Genomic DNA, 18,874 nt, shown 5'->3' on the forward strand with positions numbered 1-18,874 from the left:
TTTAAGCTCTGAATTTAGGGCTTTCTGTCCCTAGAAAACTTAGTATTGCCATTTTTCCCTGTCTTTCTCATTTCCTCTGACCTTTAGGGCACAGTTATTTCAGAATATCATGGGGATAACTGGATCGCTGTGTGATAAGAAACCTGCCTGAAGGCCCTGGGCTAGTTCCTGATAGGACAGCTAACTCTATAATTATTCTAATGCGAACCCAAGGTTGATTTCTCATTCTGATCGTAATCTTTTGGCTAAGAAAATTTCAGGAGTAAAGTACCAATATTTTTGAAATGGGGGAAATATTTTTGTGTGAAATAAGGTCTTGGTAAATAAAGCTTAATGCTTCAAGGAAGAGAGGTTTGATAGTGCATGAAGGCAACGGGTACATCAATCCACACCTAGGAGGCAGCTCCTAGGTGAAGGCTGAGGCTCTCAAATATGTAGATACCTATTTCTATCACGTTTTCCTGTTTTTATGTAGATATTCTGCAATATTCAAACGGACTCCTAAAAAACAAGTCACATGAATTTAGAGATTTTGATTTGCTTCCCTACAAATGTAAATATATATACACATATATACACACATATATGTGTATATATGTGTGTGTGTATATATATATATAAAATATACATATATCTATATATGTATATATATATAGTTTTAGTTTGTCATTATCTCAACCAGTTATGTCATTCCTTTTTCATTTTCCAATTCTGTCAAGTCATTCCCTTTGCCCAGGTTGGCAATTCAAGATAAAAATAATAATAATCTGCTGTTTTGATTTCAACTCTCTTTTTATGGATTACAGATTACTTTTCCAAGGTTCACTTATTTCCCCCTCCACCACAAGTCTGTACCTGAAACAAATCTGAGGGAGAAAATGCTAGATATTTTCTGTTATCAAAAGGGATATGCTCTAGGTTCATCCTTAAATGAGGCCAACAAATGAGGAAAATTACTGTAAATATCAGCTTTTATTTTTTTCTTAATTTCAATGTGTCCAGTCTAATAAAATAATAACAACTGGGCCTACCAGACATTCCTACTTTTTTTTTTTTAGAAGACAGTTTATTTTGGCATCTTTTTCTTCCCCTCCTTCAAAGTACTTTTGTTTTAACCTCTGTAAACCACTAGGAGTTTTTGGACCATTAAATTTTCAAAGTTTAACAAGTGAGCAGGGGATGCTTTCTTCCATACTCAGATTTAAGATAGTACAAGGACGCAGAGAAGAAGCAAAATTGTAAATAAAATATCATTTTTATGATGCAAAAATGAAAGGAAATTAGCGTTTGAAGTATGGAAAGACAGGACAGTACATTCAAGGGCCCTCCAGAAGAAAATCGCTAGTGGAGTTTTCCCAGATCAACATGTATATTTTAGCTCCACTGTTGTCATCGTTATTATTTTGAGATGAGACCGTTGAAAATGCATTACATTAGGGGTTTCTACCTCCTCCTGCAGACATGGTATTAAAGACAAGTTTAATTGACAAATTTAGTTGATTCAATGAATATAGTCATTTTGTCCTGTAAATACTTATTTAGAAATATCAGCCATTTGTATAGACTTAGGATGCTTACACCATCTGTAGAATTCTAGTTGCTTAGGTCTAGGAAGACAAAGTAGTAAAGATAGAGCCACAGAATAAGCTAGCAGCCTGTAAGCCATTGCATCATTTAATTGCTATTGTGAGTGCTTGCTACATAAGAATCCAGAAGAAGAAACCAGAAGAAAATCGCATGGATTCTTTTTTCTTGCTTCTGCAATTTTTTTTTCTTAGAAATCAAGATTATCAGGAAAATACTAATGAGTAGTCTCCCTGGCTCAAAAGAAAACAACATGTGTTTGGTGCCGTGGAGGAGGACGACGTTGTATATTTAATTACTTGAGCCTTATTTTGTCCTTTGGCATGATCTGTTCCCTGATTTCACTACAGTCAAGGTTGCTTTGAAGTTGTAGACAAATTAAATCAAACACTTGGATCATATGTGTCCCAAAGAATGTGGTTTCTCAGGTATGAGCAATCTATCAATCCTCTGCTCTCCTTTCACTTTGGCACTGTGACAGTCCTAGCAAAGTTCTTAGGCAGAGATTTTATTTTGTGTCTTCGTCACAGCAGCTCTTACTAAAAGTTTCCGCATTGCCAGTACAAGTTGCGACTTTCACATCTCAAGGGATTGATGCATTTCTTGATGATCGTGCAAGCATTCCTAATTATGCCTCCAGGTAAATATACTGCTGTCTTCTTGGACAAATGAGAAGTACAAAGAATGTTTATGTGCAGGTCTAGCAGTTCCAAAGTATCTCTTGCGGGCTTAGACACACCTGAGTTACCATCCCCCTCTTACTGGCTGAGAAAGTTGCCCCACCTGATTTGTAAGTTTACCTGCGGTAGTCAGTGAAGTGAGGGTGAGTGGGCACCTCAGCCGGCCAACACTGGATTTAATCTGGTTAGAAGTAGCACAGCAGCTCTTATTTGAAAAAACACTGAGTTCTGAGTTCATTACTACAGGAAAACTCTTCTCCCCTGGGACTCAGAGAACCTTGCTTCAGAGTAGCCCTACCGGCTCAGGAGTCCAGTCAGATAAAATCCATCCTGGAGGAGAATGGCTACCTATGCCCTGCAAATCGCTGGACTGGTGCTTGGTGGTGTTGGAATGGTGGGGACAGTGGCTGTCACCATCATGCCTCAGTGGAGAGTGTCTGCCTTCATTGGAAGCAACATTGTGGTTTTTGAAAACCTCTGGGAAGGACTGTGGATGAATTGCATGAGGCACGCTAATATCAGAATGCAGTGCAAAATCTATGATTCCCTGCTGGCTCTCTCTCCGGACCTACAGGCATCCAGAGGACTGATGTGTGCTGCCTCTGTGCTGTCCTTCCTGGCTTTCATGACGGCAGTCCTTGGCATGAAGTGCACCAGATGCACCGGGGACGATGAGAAGGTGAAGGGTTACATCCTGCTAACGGCTGGAGTAGTCTTCATCGTCACTGGCCTTGTGGTGCTCATCCCTGTGAGCTGGGTTGCCAATTCCATCATCAGAGACTTCTACAACCCAATAGTGGATATTGCCCAAAAACGTGAGCTGGGAGAAGCCCTCTACATAGGCTGGACCACGGCACTGGTGCTGATCGCTGGAGGGACACTGTTCTGTTGTGTTTCTTGTTGCAATGAGAAAAGCAGTAGCTACAGATATTCCATACCTTCCCACCGAACGACCCAGAAAAGCTATCACATGGAAAAGAAGTCACCGAGTGTGTACTCCAAAAGTCAGTATGTGTAGTTGTGTATATTTTTAAACTAGCTATAAAGCCATGCAGATGACAAAAATATCCACTATTTTCTAAAAATGGAACCCCCCCAAAACACTGATTTGCTGTTCTTAACTGCCTGCTATTAATTACAGGAACTGTGCATCAGCTCTTTATGATTCTATAAGCGATTTCAGCCGAATGAGATATTATATACATTGCTCTGATTGTTCTAGAAAGTACAGTCATTTGTTTTCTAAAATAGTTCATGCTGTTTTCTCCTTTTATCAGTTACTTCAAAATGACATTGTTAAAGACGATTATTTTACAACTGTGATTTCTTTATGGCATAGCTTTATGCATATAGATGAGAGTGACATTTTTATGTCGCATAAATAGAGACAGGCTTATATCGTTCTATTTTAAATGAAACACTGATTCATTACACTGAATAAATAGAATTCAACTATTGCTTTTCAGGGGAACCAGGGATAAGATTGAAGAAGGTTAATATTAATTGTTTAAAAACAGCTTAGTGATGAATGCACTTGATTTATAATGAAGGTTAAAATGAAGGCTTTAATCAGCAATGTAAAGGGAACTAAATGGTTTTTTGAGATCCTATTTTTCAGCCCAGGAGTTAGAAATCCTAACTCCTTTATCCTCATTCCCCAGAGGCCTTCCTTTTCTTGTATATTAAATGAACAGCTTTTAAAAGGCAGCTATTTTGTCAAGGGGCTTTGCATTCAAACTGCTTTTCCAGAGCTATACTAAGAAGAAAGATAAAACTATAGTCTTAGAAACATTAAAGACTTCAGGAAGGTGAAAAATTTTTTTCCTCTTTTTAAGTTTTTGTGGCTGGAGAAGGATACATTTTGACAAGAAATCATATATGTATATGAATATTTTAATAACTATTTGTATACAGACTTTGGGTTTTCATTAATGTAAATAACAGAAGAGAAAAATAATATGTCTTTATTTGCTTATTAAAAAATAAAACTGAGCTGTCCCTTGTGAACTGTATCTTCTCCTATGTGGATACTTAAGTCAAAATTGTCATTTAAGTCCTTCAAAGATAAAATTTTTAATTTGTGTCATTTTTGTTCAATTTTACTAAGGTATAGAATTACTATATCTTGTGTTTTCCCCAAATTTGATCCAACAGTTAACGGATTTGAAAGTTTGTATCTACTTTTTTCTACCTTAAGTGACTATGTATGTTACCTGCTTTATGTCTTTTGTATTAATAAATTGTGCCTTTTTATATTAAGTTTATAGTCTTTCTTTATTCTCCACTTTTTCTATTTTCTTAACTTGTAGAGTTTAAAAACTTGATATTTTCATCTTTGCAGTTTTGAAGAAAGACTATCAAAGTCACATTTTAAAGATAAAGATAGATTCAGCATTAATTTTTGAGAATATAAAGTATATATCATTTAACAACCTTACAATGATTGGATTCCCATACTAATATTTGATGCAGATATTTATAATTTATTAAGATATGCTATAGGTTACCCCCCAAAATCTATATCCTATAAATATTATGTTTGTAATAGCCATTTATGTAAAAAATTTCTATAGCTAAATATGTTTCTACCTCTGAGAAGTAGTGTTAATTAATAACAGTGGGTAATGTTTTAGGGACATGCATTATATACTAGGACCTCTACTTCTTTATATGAATTATATCATTAAATCTTTTATGAGATTGATATGATTAGTTCAATCACAGATGAGGGCCCCTCAGAACAGTTTACTGATTACCCAATAGAGTCAGGAGAAAAAATAAGGACTGTCTGATTTCACAGTCCATGCTCTTTTTCTTCAGGGCAAGTAGATTTTCTTCAGCAATGTCTAGTTTACAAACTGATTTTTGCATGTGAAAATGACTTGCTTAACTACTGTTAGTTGTGAAAACTTTTAGTGTTTTTCTGAGATTGGTGATTTTCCAATAGCCTAATACCAATTTACCTTAGGCAATTTTGGGTCAAAACATTCATAAGAGCAGAAATAAAGGAAAACTAACTAAGCATTTTGGAGAAAAAAAAAGTCCAATCTTCTAAGCACCAGCCTTTAATCAAACATCCTTTTTACTTAGAAAGCTCTCCTGAATATCCCAAACTCAGTTTATTCTTTTCATCTTCTTTTCCCTAAAGCAGAATTCCAACATTGCTAGTTTTCTGTGGCATCACCTTTTGAGTATCTCTGAAATCTTTCTCCAACTTTCCACCTTACTAACATCTCTCTTTCCTACCCTCTAGACTTGTGTTACGCCTTCCTCCAGCTACCCTCCATGTTCCTAGCTCAGTTCTTTCTAGAATGCAAGTCAGACCCCATCACGTTCTGCCCATAATCCTTGTAGGAATGCTCCATTGCCTGTAAGGTAAATCTAAATGCCTTAGCAGATGATAAGAGACAAGAAGGAAAATCTGTCTTATAATCTTCATGGCAAACTTTATCACACAGTAACATCAGTGTATAACGAGTATGATAACAATTATAAAATGGATGTCCAAAACTAGAATAATTCATATGCCAAATGTCTTCTTTAATATCCTGAAAAATATGCACTGGTATAAGGAAATGGTTTGACTGGTGGCAAATTATGTGCAGAAAGGATGTTTGATATTCTAGTCTTATGGAGAAAAAATGTGGTGTGACAAAAAGAACACAGGGAGGTGGGGAGTATAATTTTATGTCCTCAGCTTACAGCTGGACTTTTTTCTCTTTCATACTGTACCACCTGCAGCCCATACCCTGAACCACTTCTGCTGAATCTGTATCCAAAATGACCCCCTCCCACACTGCAAAAATTGGTATTAAGCTGCATTACCTTAAGTGCTAGGGATATGGGGATGGCCAAGACAGTTTTTGTTCTCAAAGAATTTTCAGTCTAACCAGAGACAAGAGCAAGAAACGTACCCTTCATTGCAAGCCTCCCAGCTGCTTGGCCTTTTCTTTTCTGACCACATCAATCCTCTAACAATTCTATGAATTACTTAAGAAATCATGAGAATACTGAGTATCAAAGATTTTATATATATATATATATATATATATATATATATATATATATATATATATCCCCTAATCCAAGAGGCTGTACTCTTCCTACTGTAATATTGTCCAGAGACATCTCTCCCAGAGTTAACTTTCTGCACAATAAATGTCATCTCACTGTCCCAGCTCCAAGCCTCCCTATGACTCACTGGTCCCAGCACCCTTTCTCCCTGAGTCCCAGGGTGGACCTCATCATCAGTCTTTGCTACCCCTAAGCTCCTCTCTCTCCTCCCTCCCAACTTCTACAGAATTTACTGATTCTCAGTTCCTGATATCCATTACCTTTTTCCTTGGAATATATTCTATTTTTTAGACTCATATCATATTTCAAATTCACCAGGCCTCCTTCCTTTCCCTGAGAAGGCCTCCAAGAGCTGCTGGAACAATATCCCTGCAAGCCCCTCCTCCCCACTCTGATCCCACCACCCACTGTGCAAAGCAGAGCAGTAGCTGGGACCCAGCCAACAGGCAGAGCAAAGAGACCAGCTTTCTGCAAAGCTTCAGGCCCTGCCAGATTCCAGAAGGAAAGAGCAGTACTGTGTTCAATTCTGAGAGTCATGAGAAGCAAGAGATTCCTGGTGCAGAGGCCTAAGGCTAGGCCCAAAGCCCTGTGATGGGGTGAGACAAGCAGGAAGAGAAATGTGGGCCTTACCTGCTTCATAAATAGTCTTTGAAGGAGGGTGGCATTTGTACACCTGTGTAGTCTCAAGGTGGATAATCAGGGACAGCAAAACTGTGGGAGACTCAAGTACAGGGTAGCCTCTTGCTTGTCCTGGGGCCTCGGAGAGAACTGTCACTGAGAGTGAGGATATTGAGAAAGAGAGAGAGAGAGAGAGAGAGAGAGAGAGGGAGAGAGAGGCAGAGAGGGTACATCCCAGGGCCCCAAGAGAGAGACAGCAACTTTCAGGTCATTAGATCACCAGCCAACAATGAGAATCCCTGTCACCCTACGGTGGGCTATTGCTAATTACAACAACTTAACTTCCACAAGAAAAGAGATCCTAGAATCACTTAACACCAAATGGGACTCAACAACCAGAAAAAGGAAGTGTAAACTGAGTGCCCACAACTGGCAGAGGATCTTTGAGGAAATGATCTCCTGGGAAAGAGAGATGTCTTACACAAACAAACTCTAGCTGTAAGAGCCAAAGGGAGGTTGAATCATAGAATTAAAGAGCTTCTTTTTCCTGAAATAACATAACTTTCACATTTAAAAAGTCTGCAGGGAAGGAAGCCTTGAGGGAGGTCAGTGCTGTGGGAAAAACTGGAGGTTTGGAAGATCAAGTAGAAGAAAAGCTCCAAACACAGAGCAATCATAGAAAAAATTAAGGAGAAAAAGATGTAACTCATAAGGAAAAATATAAAGAACTCGGAGAACAAGTTCAAGGACCTAAGGGGAAAATTCAGAGAGAGGAATAAAAAACAGATGAAAGCAGTGGCAATCACTTAAAGAAAAAAAAAAAAAAAGTATTAAAGTCTTAAATTCCAAGCTCAAAAAGAAAGTATGCACGGTTTCACCAATCATAAGAAATTACCTAACAGCCAAAACAAGAAAAACATACTACTTCTGGCAAATATTTCAACCACAAACCTAGAAGCTAGATGATGGTGGATTAATAATTAAAGAAAACGAGAGAGCAAAGACCATAATCCAATAAGTCTTTTCCAAACAAAAACTACATTTCCCTGTTAATGAGAAAGAAAGACATTTTGTGGCTAGCCCAAGATCCAGCAGCTGTGTCACTCATATGGCTGATCTGGAGGAAATACGGAAGCAATGAATCATTAAAGAGACCACAAGGAGGGGAAGTTGGAAAGGAGAGGAACCTTGGTCGGCCATGACTCTTGCAGTAGAGAGAAGGAATTGGTTGGACAAGAACTGAGAGGAGGGTTTGAAGGTTTCCAGTTGCCGTCTTCTGGAACTCTTCTCAACATCAGTGTCCAGGAAACCACTACAAATATGTCAAGGTTGATCCTCAAGTTCTAAACTGCTGCTTTCCCAGTCCTGCGGATAAGTTCAACATATTCAGCATGGGAAACAAAACAAAACAAAGAACATCTAAAAATCTAGCCCCAGACTTCTTGTTTCTTTTCATCTTCTGCCACAGGGTCCATAGTGTCCATATTCTAGCCTTGTCAGATTCCATGTCATGTCTTTGCCATCCAGGAATTCTTTCCTACAGACCTTGCTCATCTGCAATGCCCTTGTCTTCTTTTATTGTCAGGTGTGGTTGATCCCTTGACACTGCTTATCCTGGCCACCACCTCTAGCTGCAAGCAGTCACCATCCCTGTGCCAGCCCCAGCTCAGTGCAGCCCAGTCCAGCTGTGAGACAGATGTATACCAACTGACCCTACTTCTCCATTCTGGGAAGGACACTTGGTCTTTGATAGACAAAGAGGTTTATGGGCTTCCTCCTTGTCCCTCAAATCACCTTCAATTGTAAATCTTCTCTCTGCCCCACACCCCTTTTCCTGACTCCTTTCCAAATTCCAAGAAATTTATATGAAAATATGGGAAACAGAAAGAATCTTTTATAAAAAGAAAAACAAAGCAAATAAAACAAACAAACAAAAAACAGAATTGAGCATTGCCCTAATTCAAGAAAGAATGTATACAACCTTTCTTACCAATACGTTAAAAAAAATTGGCTTTTCTTATTTTTAATTTTTTAAAGGATAAACTGTATTAATACAGTCAGCAAAACAAAGTAAAATGAACAAACAAAAAATAGTCCATCCATATACCCAGCTCTTTCTTAACTGTTTTTTCTCCTGATACCCCACCCTCCTTATTAGCCACTAGCCTCTAAAATCATTAACTTTGTAGCTCAGGGTTGCTTCTTTCATGGGTTACTTCTGCATTTTTCAATTGATATGTGGGAGGGGTGGTGGCAAGGAATGAAGCCCAAGGTTGAAGACTATTTTTTTTTGTTGTTTTTTTGTATGCAACCTAGTAAGAATGTAGTTGTGCAAGCATCATAAGTGAATAATCTTTCTCCCTCTATTTTTTTCTGAATTGGGCCAGATTTCACACACATTGTTTTTGTTTTTGAAAGTGGAGATATGGGTAGATATTTCTCCATAGCAATACAAAGGTCCTCTTTGAAGAAGGAGCTGTTATTTATTAGATGTTAAATTATAGAAATGCTTTAGAAATAAAACTTCCCTCCAACTTTAAAGGCAAAAAACCCTCTGAGGGAAAGGAAGACGCCCATACTTACAACCCAACTGTGATCTAACACTGAATCTTGATACAATGCTTTTACTTTTATCAAAGAAGAATGAAGAGAGAAAAAATATTCTGCACTGAGCTCAGAAATCTGGTAATTTCTTGGTGTGAAACAAACTATCCCCAAACTTGGTGACTTAAAAAAACAACCATTTTATATATCATGACTTTGTGGGTTAGGAAATCAGGTAGCGCTCAGGTGGCCTGGGGCACTGACTTCAGCTGGTAGCTGGGGACTAGAGTCAACAACAGCCCTGCTCTCTGCCTCACCCTTGGCACTGACATCTGGAAGTGTGGGTTCAGATGGGCTCCTCTACCCGTACATGTGGTCTTCTTCGTGTCTTTCTAACAAGATAGTCAGACATCTAGCCTGGTGGCTGAGAGCTCTAAGGAACCAAGTGGAAAAACACCAATCCTTTTAGGAGGTCTGGCATCTTTTCTACCATTTGTAATTGGTCAAAGATATTTGATGTCCCTGGGAAGAGCATGAAATAATCTGGGGCCATCTTTTTTTTTTTTTTTCTTAACATCTTTAATGGAGTATAATTACTTTACAGTGGTGTGTTAGTTTCTGCTTTATAACAAAGTGAATCAGCTATACATATACATATATCCCCATATCTCTTCCTTTTTGCATCTCCCTCCCACCCTCCCTATCCCACTCCTCTAGGTGGTCACAAAGCACCGAGCTGATCTCCCTGCGCTATGAGGCTGCTTCCCACTAGCTATCGATTTTACATTTGGTAGTGTATATATGTCCATGCCACTCTCTCACTTCCTTCCTTCCTCCAGGGAGGCTCCCTCCCCGTGTCCTCAAGTCCATTCTCTTCGTCTGTGTCTGCGTCTTTATTCCTGTCCTGCCTCTGGAGCCATCTTTAATCCACTCTAGGCAAAAGGTGGGGTTTAAAGAACTTGAAGAGAAATGTTTCTTTCCAATGGACTTACTTCTTGAAAAAAAGGCATAGTTTAAAAGGTGTGTTTTGTATTTAAAATGAAATAAAAAAGAATTTGACTTTTCTATTAAATAAAAGCTGGTGCAAGGAAAAATACAAATTAAATATGAGCTTTAATTCTCCCTGTTGAAAATAAAGGAAGAAATTTTCTCTCCTCTCCTTTACCTTAGAGTTTTATTTTAGAAAACTTGTGTTTTCTCCTCTTTCGGAAGGTATATAAATTCTTTAAAAAACTAGAGAGCTTTTTGTCAGCTCTATGAACCAAGAATGTTTTTCTCTAGGACCTAGGTGCCCTGTCTTTGAAATGTAAACATCACTATCTTCCAGTTTCTGTCAGCAAAAAGGAGCCTAACTTTAGTGGGTATCTTGTTCCATGTTGCAAAACAGCCTCCTGCCATAAAGATATGAGAATCTTGTTTCTCCTCTGGATAAAGAAAATTAGCTAACATAGATGATCACCCTAATTACCAGGTAAATTGAGGATGAACTATGTGTGACGAAGGCACTCTCAAATCCTTTTACTTGAAGGATTCTTAAATATTTATCCTGAAAATATGTATGAACTTGGTGGTATCTTTGTGGCTCTACAGAAAGGTAAGATTTCTTTCTGTCTTTGCAGTCACTTAGCAGATTGCCTGTGATGCATGTCACATTATGGTTTAATGCTTATTCGATAATGAAACTATTTTCTTTCTCTGCTACCTTTGTGGACAGGTTTTCTGGGTTGAAAGATTTTGTTTTTAATTATATTTCCCCAACACAGGCCAAGATAAGAAAAAAGATAGATGAAAAAATTTCTATAATCTAGAAATTTATGCTTAGTAATAATCAGAGATGTTCCCAAATGCTTTGTAAAGTTGTGTTCACTTGAAAACTACTTATAATGGTGAAAATTTGGAAACATTCTAAGTGTCCCACAGAGAAAGGTTAAATGTTAGTGTATCTGTTCACTCAGTTGTATGTCTTCCTGCTGTTGAGGAATCCTTAATGACCTAAATATTGTTATGAAAATAGAATAAAAAGAGTTAAAGAATTCTTTATTCCCCATAACCCTGATTAATAGTTTCTCTCTCTCTCTCTCTCCTTCTTACATACGTACACACAAACAGATGAACCCACACCCAAATAAAAGGAAATGGCTGGAGAGAAAATAAAATGGTTAAACTGTAAACTTCTGTGTGATTACTGTTTTCTTTAAAAAAAATTTCTGTGCTTCCATTTTTTTAATGAGCAAATATTTTCATAGTGAGAAAAATTAGTAAACTTATAAAAGCATATTTTAAGGATAGAAGTATATAAAACACAGTAGATAGTTGATAACTTGGCAGAAAAATCAAAACAGGACTGTCGAGGAAAGGGATGAGGAAATATCATTAAATTCTGAGGAAAATAATAAAAATATGGGGGAAAAATTAATGATCTAGCTTGAAAAAAGTTTTATATTTTAAGTTTAACTAAAGGATTTTGGAAATATCCAAATTAAAAAAAAATCAGTTAAACAACTATAAGTTGTATGTTTGATTTCTACCCTTAAATAACAACACAATGTGTTTTTTTTTAAAATTTCATTTTGCCCTTTGACTTTGTTTTTCATTTACCCTTTTAAGCCATCCTTATTCCATAGAGAGAATTCACTTTTTTTTTTAGCATGCAACAGGCAAATATAAACTTTTAATTTCCCAAGTAGCTAATTTTTCAGTCCCATTTGTTAAATAATCCATTCTCTATAGTTTGCTGATGCATTATTTATCAAGTAGTAAATGCATACATATCTCACTATCTGTTTCTGGGCAATTTATTCTGCTTCATTGATCCTGGATCTTTTAAAAATAGATTATCACTAATTGATGTAAATGCCAGTGGTTTTATCAAGTCTGTGGATACTTGTCTTCAATATACTACTTCATATTCTATTGACTTCTAATGGAAATACTTTCACAGAATGCTTGCCCCAGTTCACTGCACAATAAGCGCTGAGAAGAAAATATCACATTAATAATGAGGAGACTCAGATGAAAACTAACTTTCCTTTCTTTCTTTCTTTCTTTCTTTCTTTCTTTCTTTCTTTCTTTCTTTCTTTCTTTCTTTCTTTTTCTTTCCCTCTCTCTCTCTCTCTCTCTCTCTCTCTCTCTCTCTCTCTCTCTCTCTCTCTTTCTTTCTCTTTCTTCTTATCTTAGAAACTGTGACAGGTGTACTCAGGTACTATCTTGGTCCCATCTATTCTTGTAAATTTCAAATCAACTGTGACATAAAAACAGTTTTGACTTAGAACACAGATAGCATTATTCACATGGAGAGGGTTTTTATAAATCAAGACTAAATCAAAAGGCCTTTCACCAAAAAATCTATCAGGCCCAATGTAGATGACCAGAACCTCATCCAGGAAGTCAGGATTCCAACGTTTTCTCCAGCTAACTGAGTAGCTTTGAGCAATGTATATAACTAATTCCTGTATTAAACTCTTTTTCCATACTCAGTAGTTTTAAAGGTCATTTCCAAGTCATTTACAAGCAAGAGATAATGTATCTATACAAACAAAATAGAGGAGAGAGTATTTGCTGAATCTTGGCTTCTGAAATTACTTTAAATAATTCAGTCTCCATTTTCTCCCTGATGTGACTTATCCTTCATTTAACATCTCATGAAAATAGGTAAGATCATATCTGCCCTATTTTTATTTATTCATTCAGCAAATATTTATTGAGCTTGTACTATGTATAAGACACTGGGGATTAGGAAATTCATAAACAGCAATCCCAGTCACTCATATAATAAATCACCAACCTTACATTTTAGTGGAGAGAAACAGAAAATGGACATCTATAAAGAGAAATATATCAGAAAATGAGTATACAAATGACAATAGCCAAGCCATATATAAAAATAGAACTCTGACCCACAACCCACAGCAACCTGCCCAAGAAACCAACTCCTTAATCTATAATAAATAGTTGTGGAAGCCAGCCTACTGTAAGTCAGAATTGTAGGAAGTCAAACTACTACCTCTAGTACTAATTCGGGAAGCTAAACAATAACTTCTTTAACAATTAGTCCCAAATGATCAGGATTTGATTAATAACTGACAGCTTCCTTAATTTTTGTCCCTGCTTCCAACTTAAGACCAACCAGAGAAAACCAAACTAACCGATCACATAGGATGTCCCACTTCTAGTGAGCCTACCTCTGCTTTCCCCTTGCCAACAACCCTCCCTCTGGACACACCTGAAGACTTCCCTTTTCCCACTATAAAGCTTTCCTTCTCCTCTGCCTGCCTTTGAGTCTCTGTCAAAACACAAATAGCAGTGGCTGACTTCCTTTGCTATAGCAAGCTCTGAAAAATTAGACTTTGCTTTTCTCCTTTGGTTAGTCTTCACTTATTTCCACATATAGAATATAACAAGTTGGGAGAACTATTGAGAAAAATAAATGAGAATCAAGGAATAGGAGCACCTGTCAGGGAGAGCAGTTACTTTGCTTTGAGTGGTCAGGCAAGATTTTTTGAGCAAAGACCTAAAGAAAATGTGGGTCTGAGCCATGTGGATATCCCAGAAAGAGGCATCGTCGTGCAGAGGGGAGAGGAGAGAGCAGCTTCCCCTTTTTCCACCTGGAAGGGGAAGCTGCTCATGCAGTGTGACTAATTCTCATTTTCATCTTCACTTGGCAATAGAGGCAGGGGAGAGAGTGGCCAGGTATGAGTTTGTAGAGGTAGTGAGCTATAGTAAGCTCTTACTCAGAGTAAGAAGCGATGCCTTTGAACATTAATCAGAGAAATGACAGGATCTGACTTTGTTTTCAAGGATTATCCTGGCTGTAGTGTTGAAATAACTGCAGGGAACGAGGGTAGAAGCTGGGAGAGCAGATTGCCGTAATGTAGACAGAAGATGACATGGTTTGGAGAATGGTGGAGGTGGGGAAAAGTCATTTGTTTCTGGGTATGTTTGAAGGCAAAACTGACAGATGTGTTGATAAATAGAATCTGAAAGGTGAAATAAAAGGAGAACATGAGGATAAAAACCCAGGTTTTTGTTTTTTGGGTTTTTTTCCACATACTATAAAAATTATATTTACTTAGAGTAGTCAAACTTATGAATTTTACAACTCCTTTTCAAAGAACCCATAATTAAAGTTAAAAGACAAGTCTTATACTAAGGAAGGATTACAACTCACATAATCCACAAAGATGTCCAGGGAGAATTCTTCAAGAACTCCTACACAACCATAAGAAAAAGAAACATCTTGACAGAAAAATGGGCAATAGGTATGAGCCAGAAATTCACAGAAGAAATCAAAGTGGCCAAGAAACAAGAAAAGAGGCTTAGTCTTACTGCAATTAGCAAAATGCAAGGTAATGTATCACCCAATGGAATATTACATTGCAGTTTAAATAAGCAAGGTAGAGCTATAAATTCAAAAGCAATGCTGAGTTTAATAAACTTGTAAAATATTGATACAATTTATGCCATGTTTGAAATAAGTTAAAGCATGCTATATATTTTAAATACATATACAGTCATGGCAACAAAAATCATAGTTGGGAATGAAACAACAAGTCTTGGATAGCAGTTATAGTGGTATTTTGAGCCAGATTATACTAGGTTTCCTGAGCCAATTCTGTGCATCTCTTCCTTTTTTCTTAAAAATTTTTATTGGAGTATAGTTGCATCAAGAGGAATGGATAAAGAAGACGTGGTACATATATACAACGGAATATTACTCAGCCATAGAAAGGAACAAAATTGGGTCATTTGTAGTGACGTGGACGGACCTACAGACTGTCATACATGGTGAACTAAGTCAGAAATAGAAAAACAAATATTGTACATTAACCCATATATGTGCAATCTGAAAAAAGTGGTATAGACAATCTTATTTACAAGGCGGAAATAGAGACACAGACTTAGAAGACAAATGTATGGATACCAAAGGTGGGGGATGAATTGGGAGATTGGGATTGACATATATACACTATTGATACTGTGTATAAAATAGATAACTAATGAGAACCTACTGTATAGCACAGGGAATTCTACTCAGTGCTCTGTGGTGACCTAACTGGCAAGGAAATCCAAAAAAGAGGGGATATATGTATATGTGTAGCTGATTCACTTTGCTGTATGGTAGAAACTAACACAACATTGTAAAGCAACTATACTCCAATAAAAATTAAAACAAAAAACAAGGTTTTCGGATTCATGAACTCAGAAGGAGAGTTACCATTGAGAATGGGATAAGAAGTTTGGGGTGGTTGTTTGTAGCAACTGGTAATGTGGTTCTAGTAGTGCTGAATTTGAGATGCCTGTAAGATTTTTCAAGGGAAATTATGGAAAGCGCCATATTGAGGGTAAAATATTTGGGTGCTGTCAGCATATAAGAATTAAAACCATCCATAGGGTCACTCTGGAACACTGTGGTGTTTAGAAATTGAGGGAATGAGGAAAATCTCACAAAGGAGAAGGAGTAAAGGTGACCAGAGAGATAGGAAAAGAACCAGTAGAGAAAGTGGCACCTCTTACACTAACAAAGCACTGCAAGAATAAGGAAGTTGTCAGCTAGGACAAATCTGATCAGTTAAGGTAGGTTGAGAACTAAGAACTGATGATGGATTTAACTATGTGGACATCACCAGTGACTTTTAGAGTATATTTTATGGGAGTTGTGAAGAATAAAATGTTTGAAAAGAGAATGGGAGGGGATAAATTAAAGGTAGCAAGAAGGGGAAACTCTCCTGTCGATTTTTAGTTTTAAAAAAGAGGTGAGAAACAGCAGTAGGAAGGGATTGTGTGGTCAGGAGAAAGTTGTGTTTTTCTCTTTGTTTTTTAAAATTTGGTTGTATTGCAGTCGGTTTGAATATTTATGGTAAGCAGAATAATGGCCCACCTAAAATGTCTGTGTCCTAATCTCCAAGGCCTTTGAAATATGTCACTTTACATGGCAAAAAAAAAGGATTTTGCAGATCTGATTAAGGATCTTGTGATGCGGGAGATGATGTCCCATTGTACACATGGAGCCAATGTAATTATTACCCAGGCAGATCCAGTGCAATTACAGGAGTCCATATAAGGGAAAGAGGGAGGCATGAGGGCCAGAGAAGGAGAAGTGATGCAAGTGGAGGAGAGAGAGACAGAGACAGAGAGACAGAGACAAAGAGAGATTGAGATACAAGGATGCTACATTATGTACTTGAAGATAGAAAAAGAACCATGAGCTAAGGATGCAGGTAGCCTCTAGGCAGCTATTCTAGGTGGAATAGAAAAAAAAAAAAAAAAGGAATTCTTCCCTAGATTCTCTACAGCTCTGCAAATCTATTTTGGAATTCTGGTCCCTAACACTGTAAGATAATAAATTGGTATTCTTTTAAGCCACTAAATTTGTCATACTTTGTAATAATAGCAATAAGAAACTAATACAGTGCTATTGGGAATGATACAATCGAGAGGGGAAGGTGATAATGCAGGAAAGAGATGGCCAACATCTGGAGTGATGACTTTCAACCTATATGTTTGAGATATCAAATAGGATCTGATACATGGGGGATGGATGTAGACAGGATTTCATTAATAGGAGCAGGCTTAGAATAAAATTCAGCTGCAATCAGTTGATAGATTCAGTGGCAGAAGAATTTCCTCCATTTTTTTCACTCACTGAAGCTAAAATCAATGCTATCAGCTAAAATTAGAGAAGTGAGGAGAGATGTTGATGAAAAGTAAACAGTAGTCCTTCGGAAATGTGGGAAAATAATAGATAAATAATAGACTAGAAAAAAGTAATATGATTGTATGGCAGAAATAAGGACCTGCCTGAAGTTTGCGACAGTGGATTGGCTCTTTTAATTTTTTTCTTCAGGCGTATTTAGCCTCCTAGATTTACTACAGAGTCCATGGAGAGCTGGATTTAATCAAAGCTGAGGTTTTGCCAGAAGAGTGAAACAGAGAAAATTGGGGTTAGAAAGTGAAGGTGTATGCAAGGGAATCTAAGGTGCTTTAGGGAGGAAGTGTGGACATGGTGAAAGTTAGAGGTATTGAAAATGTGGTGAATCAATCAATTGTAGATTTCAGTGGGGTCAAAAACGTTATTGTATAGTATAGGGAGATGATGAAGGTCAGAGAGTGAGAAGCTTGAGTTTAAGCTATGGAGGGAGTGGAGTTAATGAGAATAAAAATGTCTAGGCTGTTCTTCTCTGGGGTTGTACATTAGAATTGCCTGGGGAGTTTAAATCAAAGCTGAATTAAATTAACGTCTCTGGGGATGGAGCCCAGTCATCGGTATTTCCTTACATTTTTCACATATGATGATAATATGTAGGTTGAGTACCATGAAAGTGAGTGGCTGAGATGGAGTGAAAAACAGTACCATTGGAAGCACAGGAGATATGTATATTGTAAAGATGAATGACATAACATGTAATTAGGAATTGAACTCTTCCTCGGCAAAGCAATAGGGTAACCTCAGCTGTTTTATGATACAGTTATGGAAACTTTCACCATTATCATAAATTAGGCCTTTGTCTTTTTAGCACAAGGAAACTGAATTAACTATTTTGTTAAGAAATCTTGGGCAGAATGTTGCCTGGCTGTTGTTAAAGGAATAAGAAATAGATGTTTCTCTCCATTCTCCTCTCCTATTACTATGGGAAATGTTCATATAATTCTAATTTAAAATATTTGACAAATAGATAGACCTAAACTACAAGTTATGTGTAACAGTAATTTTGTTTAGAGACATAACAGCTGTAACAAGATCAGACCTAAGACATCACTGGGCACTTAATCAACTGGTGAATAAGATGTAACTCTTATGTGTATATTTCTGCAATAGATACTAAGAGTTGCATGCCCAGAATCTATTTTTCCTTCTTTGCTAAGAGAGTCTCAATTTTGTTTAGGGTAGAAATCTGCTTTTTTAAAACACGCCTCTACCAACACTTCCTTGACCTAGTTTTGTCATGGGACCTATATCTGGCCAGTGAGACTAAGTGGGAGCATTCTAGGTCAGACTTCAGAAAAAGTTTTGTTTTCTTCTGATAGAGACAGACTCAGGAGCTTGGGTCTTTGCTCCTTTGCACATTTCATCCTTTTGCCTGGAGGTGACACAGCCATTCTGGGACTTTGGGAGCAAGTGCCCCCTTCTGGGTTGCTGTGAGGAGGAAGTTAGACACAGCCTCCATCCTCCAGGAATTATCAGAGCAGCTGTGCCAGCCCTGAGCTGCCAAACTCTACCCTTTGTCTTTATGAGAGAATAATAAACATCTTACTTGTTTAAGCAACATTAATAGCATATGTGTTACATAGAGCCAAGTGTAATTTCTAGAAAATATAATTTTCTTCAACGAGAGAGTTTACAAAATGCCTTCCTTTATCCTTTATTGTAAGTTAAA

At 37.3% G+C, this 18,874-nt stretch overlaps 1 protein-coding gene across 1 annotated transcript; it reads left to right on the forward strand.

Annotated features, from left to right (window-relative positions):
• The first annotated feature begins 2,604 nt into the window (after positions 1-2,604).
• On the forward strand, positions 2,605-3,282 carry CLDN8 (claudin 8). The gene has a single exon (XM_060009827.1). It carries the CDS (start codon positions 2,605-2,607, stop codon positions 3,280-3,282), a length of 678 nt encoding a protein of 225 aa, XP_059865810.1.
• Positions 3,283-18,874: the final 15,592 nt, after the last annotated feature.

This window comes from Delphinus delphis, chromosome 4, assembly GCF_949987515.2.
Source record: "Delphinus delphis chromosome 4, mDelDel1.2, whole genome shotgun sequence".
NCBI classification, from domain to species: Eukaryota; Metazoa; Chordata; class Mammalia; order Artiodactyla; family Delphinidae; genus Delphinus; species Delphinus delphis.

What these genes read in the sequence shown, in the direction of transcription:
- CLDN8 (XM_060009827.1), top strand. Translation starts at nt 2,605, where the DNA reads ATGGCTACCTATGCCCTGCAAATCGCTGGACTGGTGCTTGGTGGTGTT.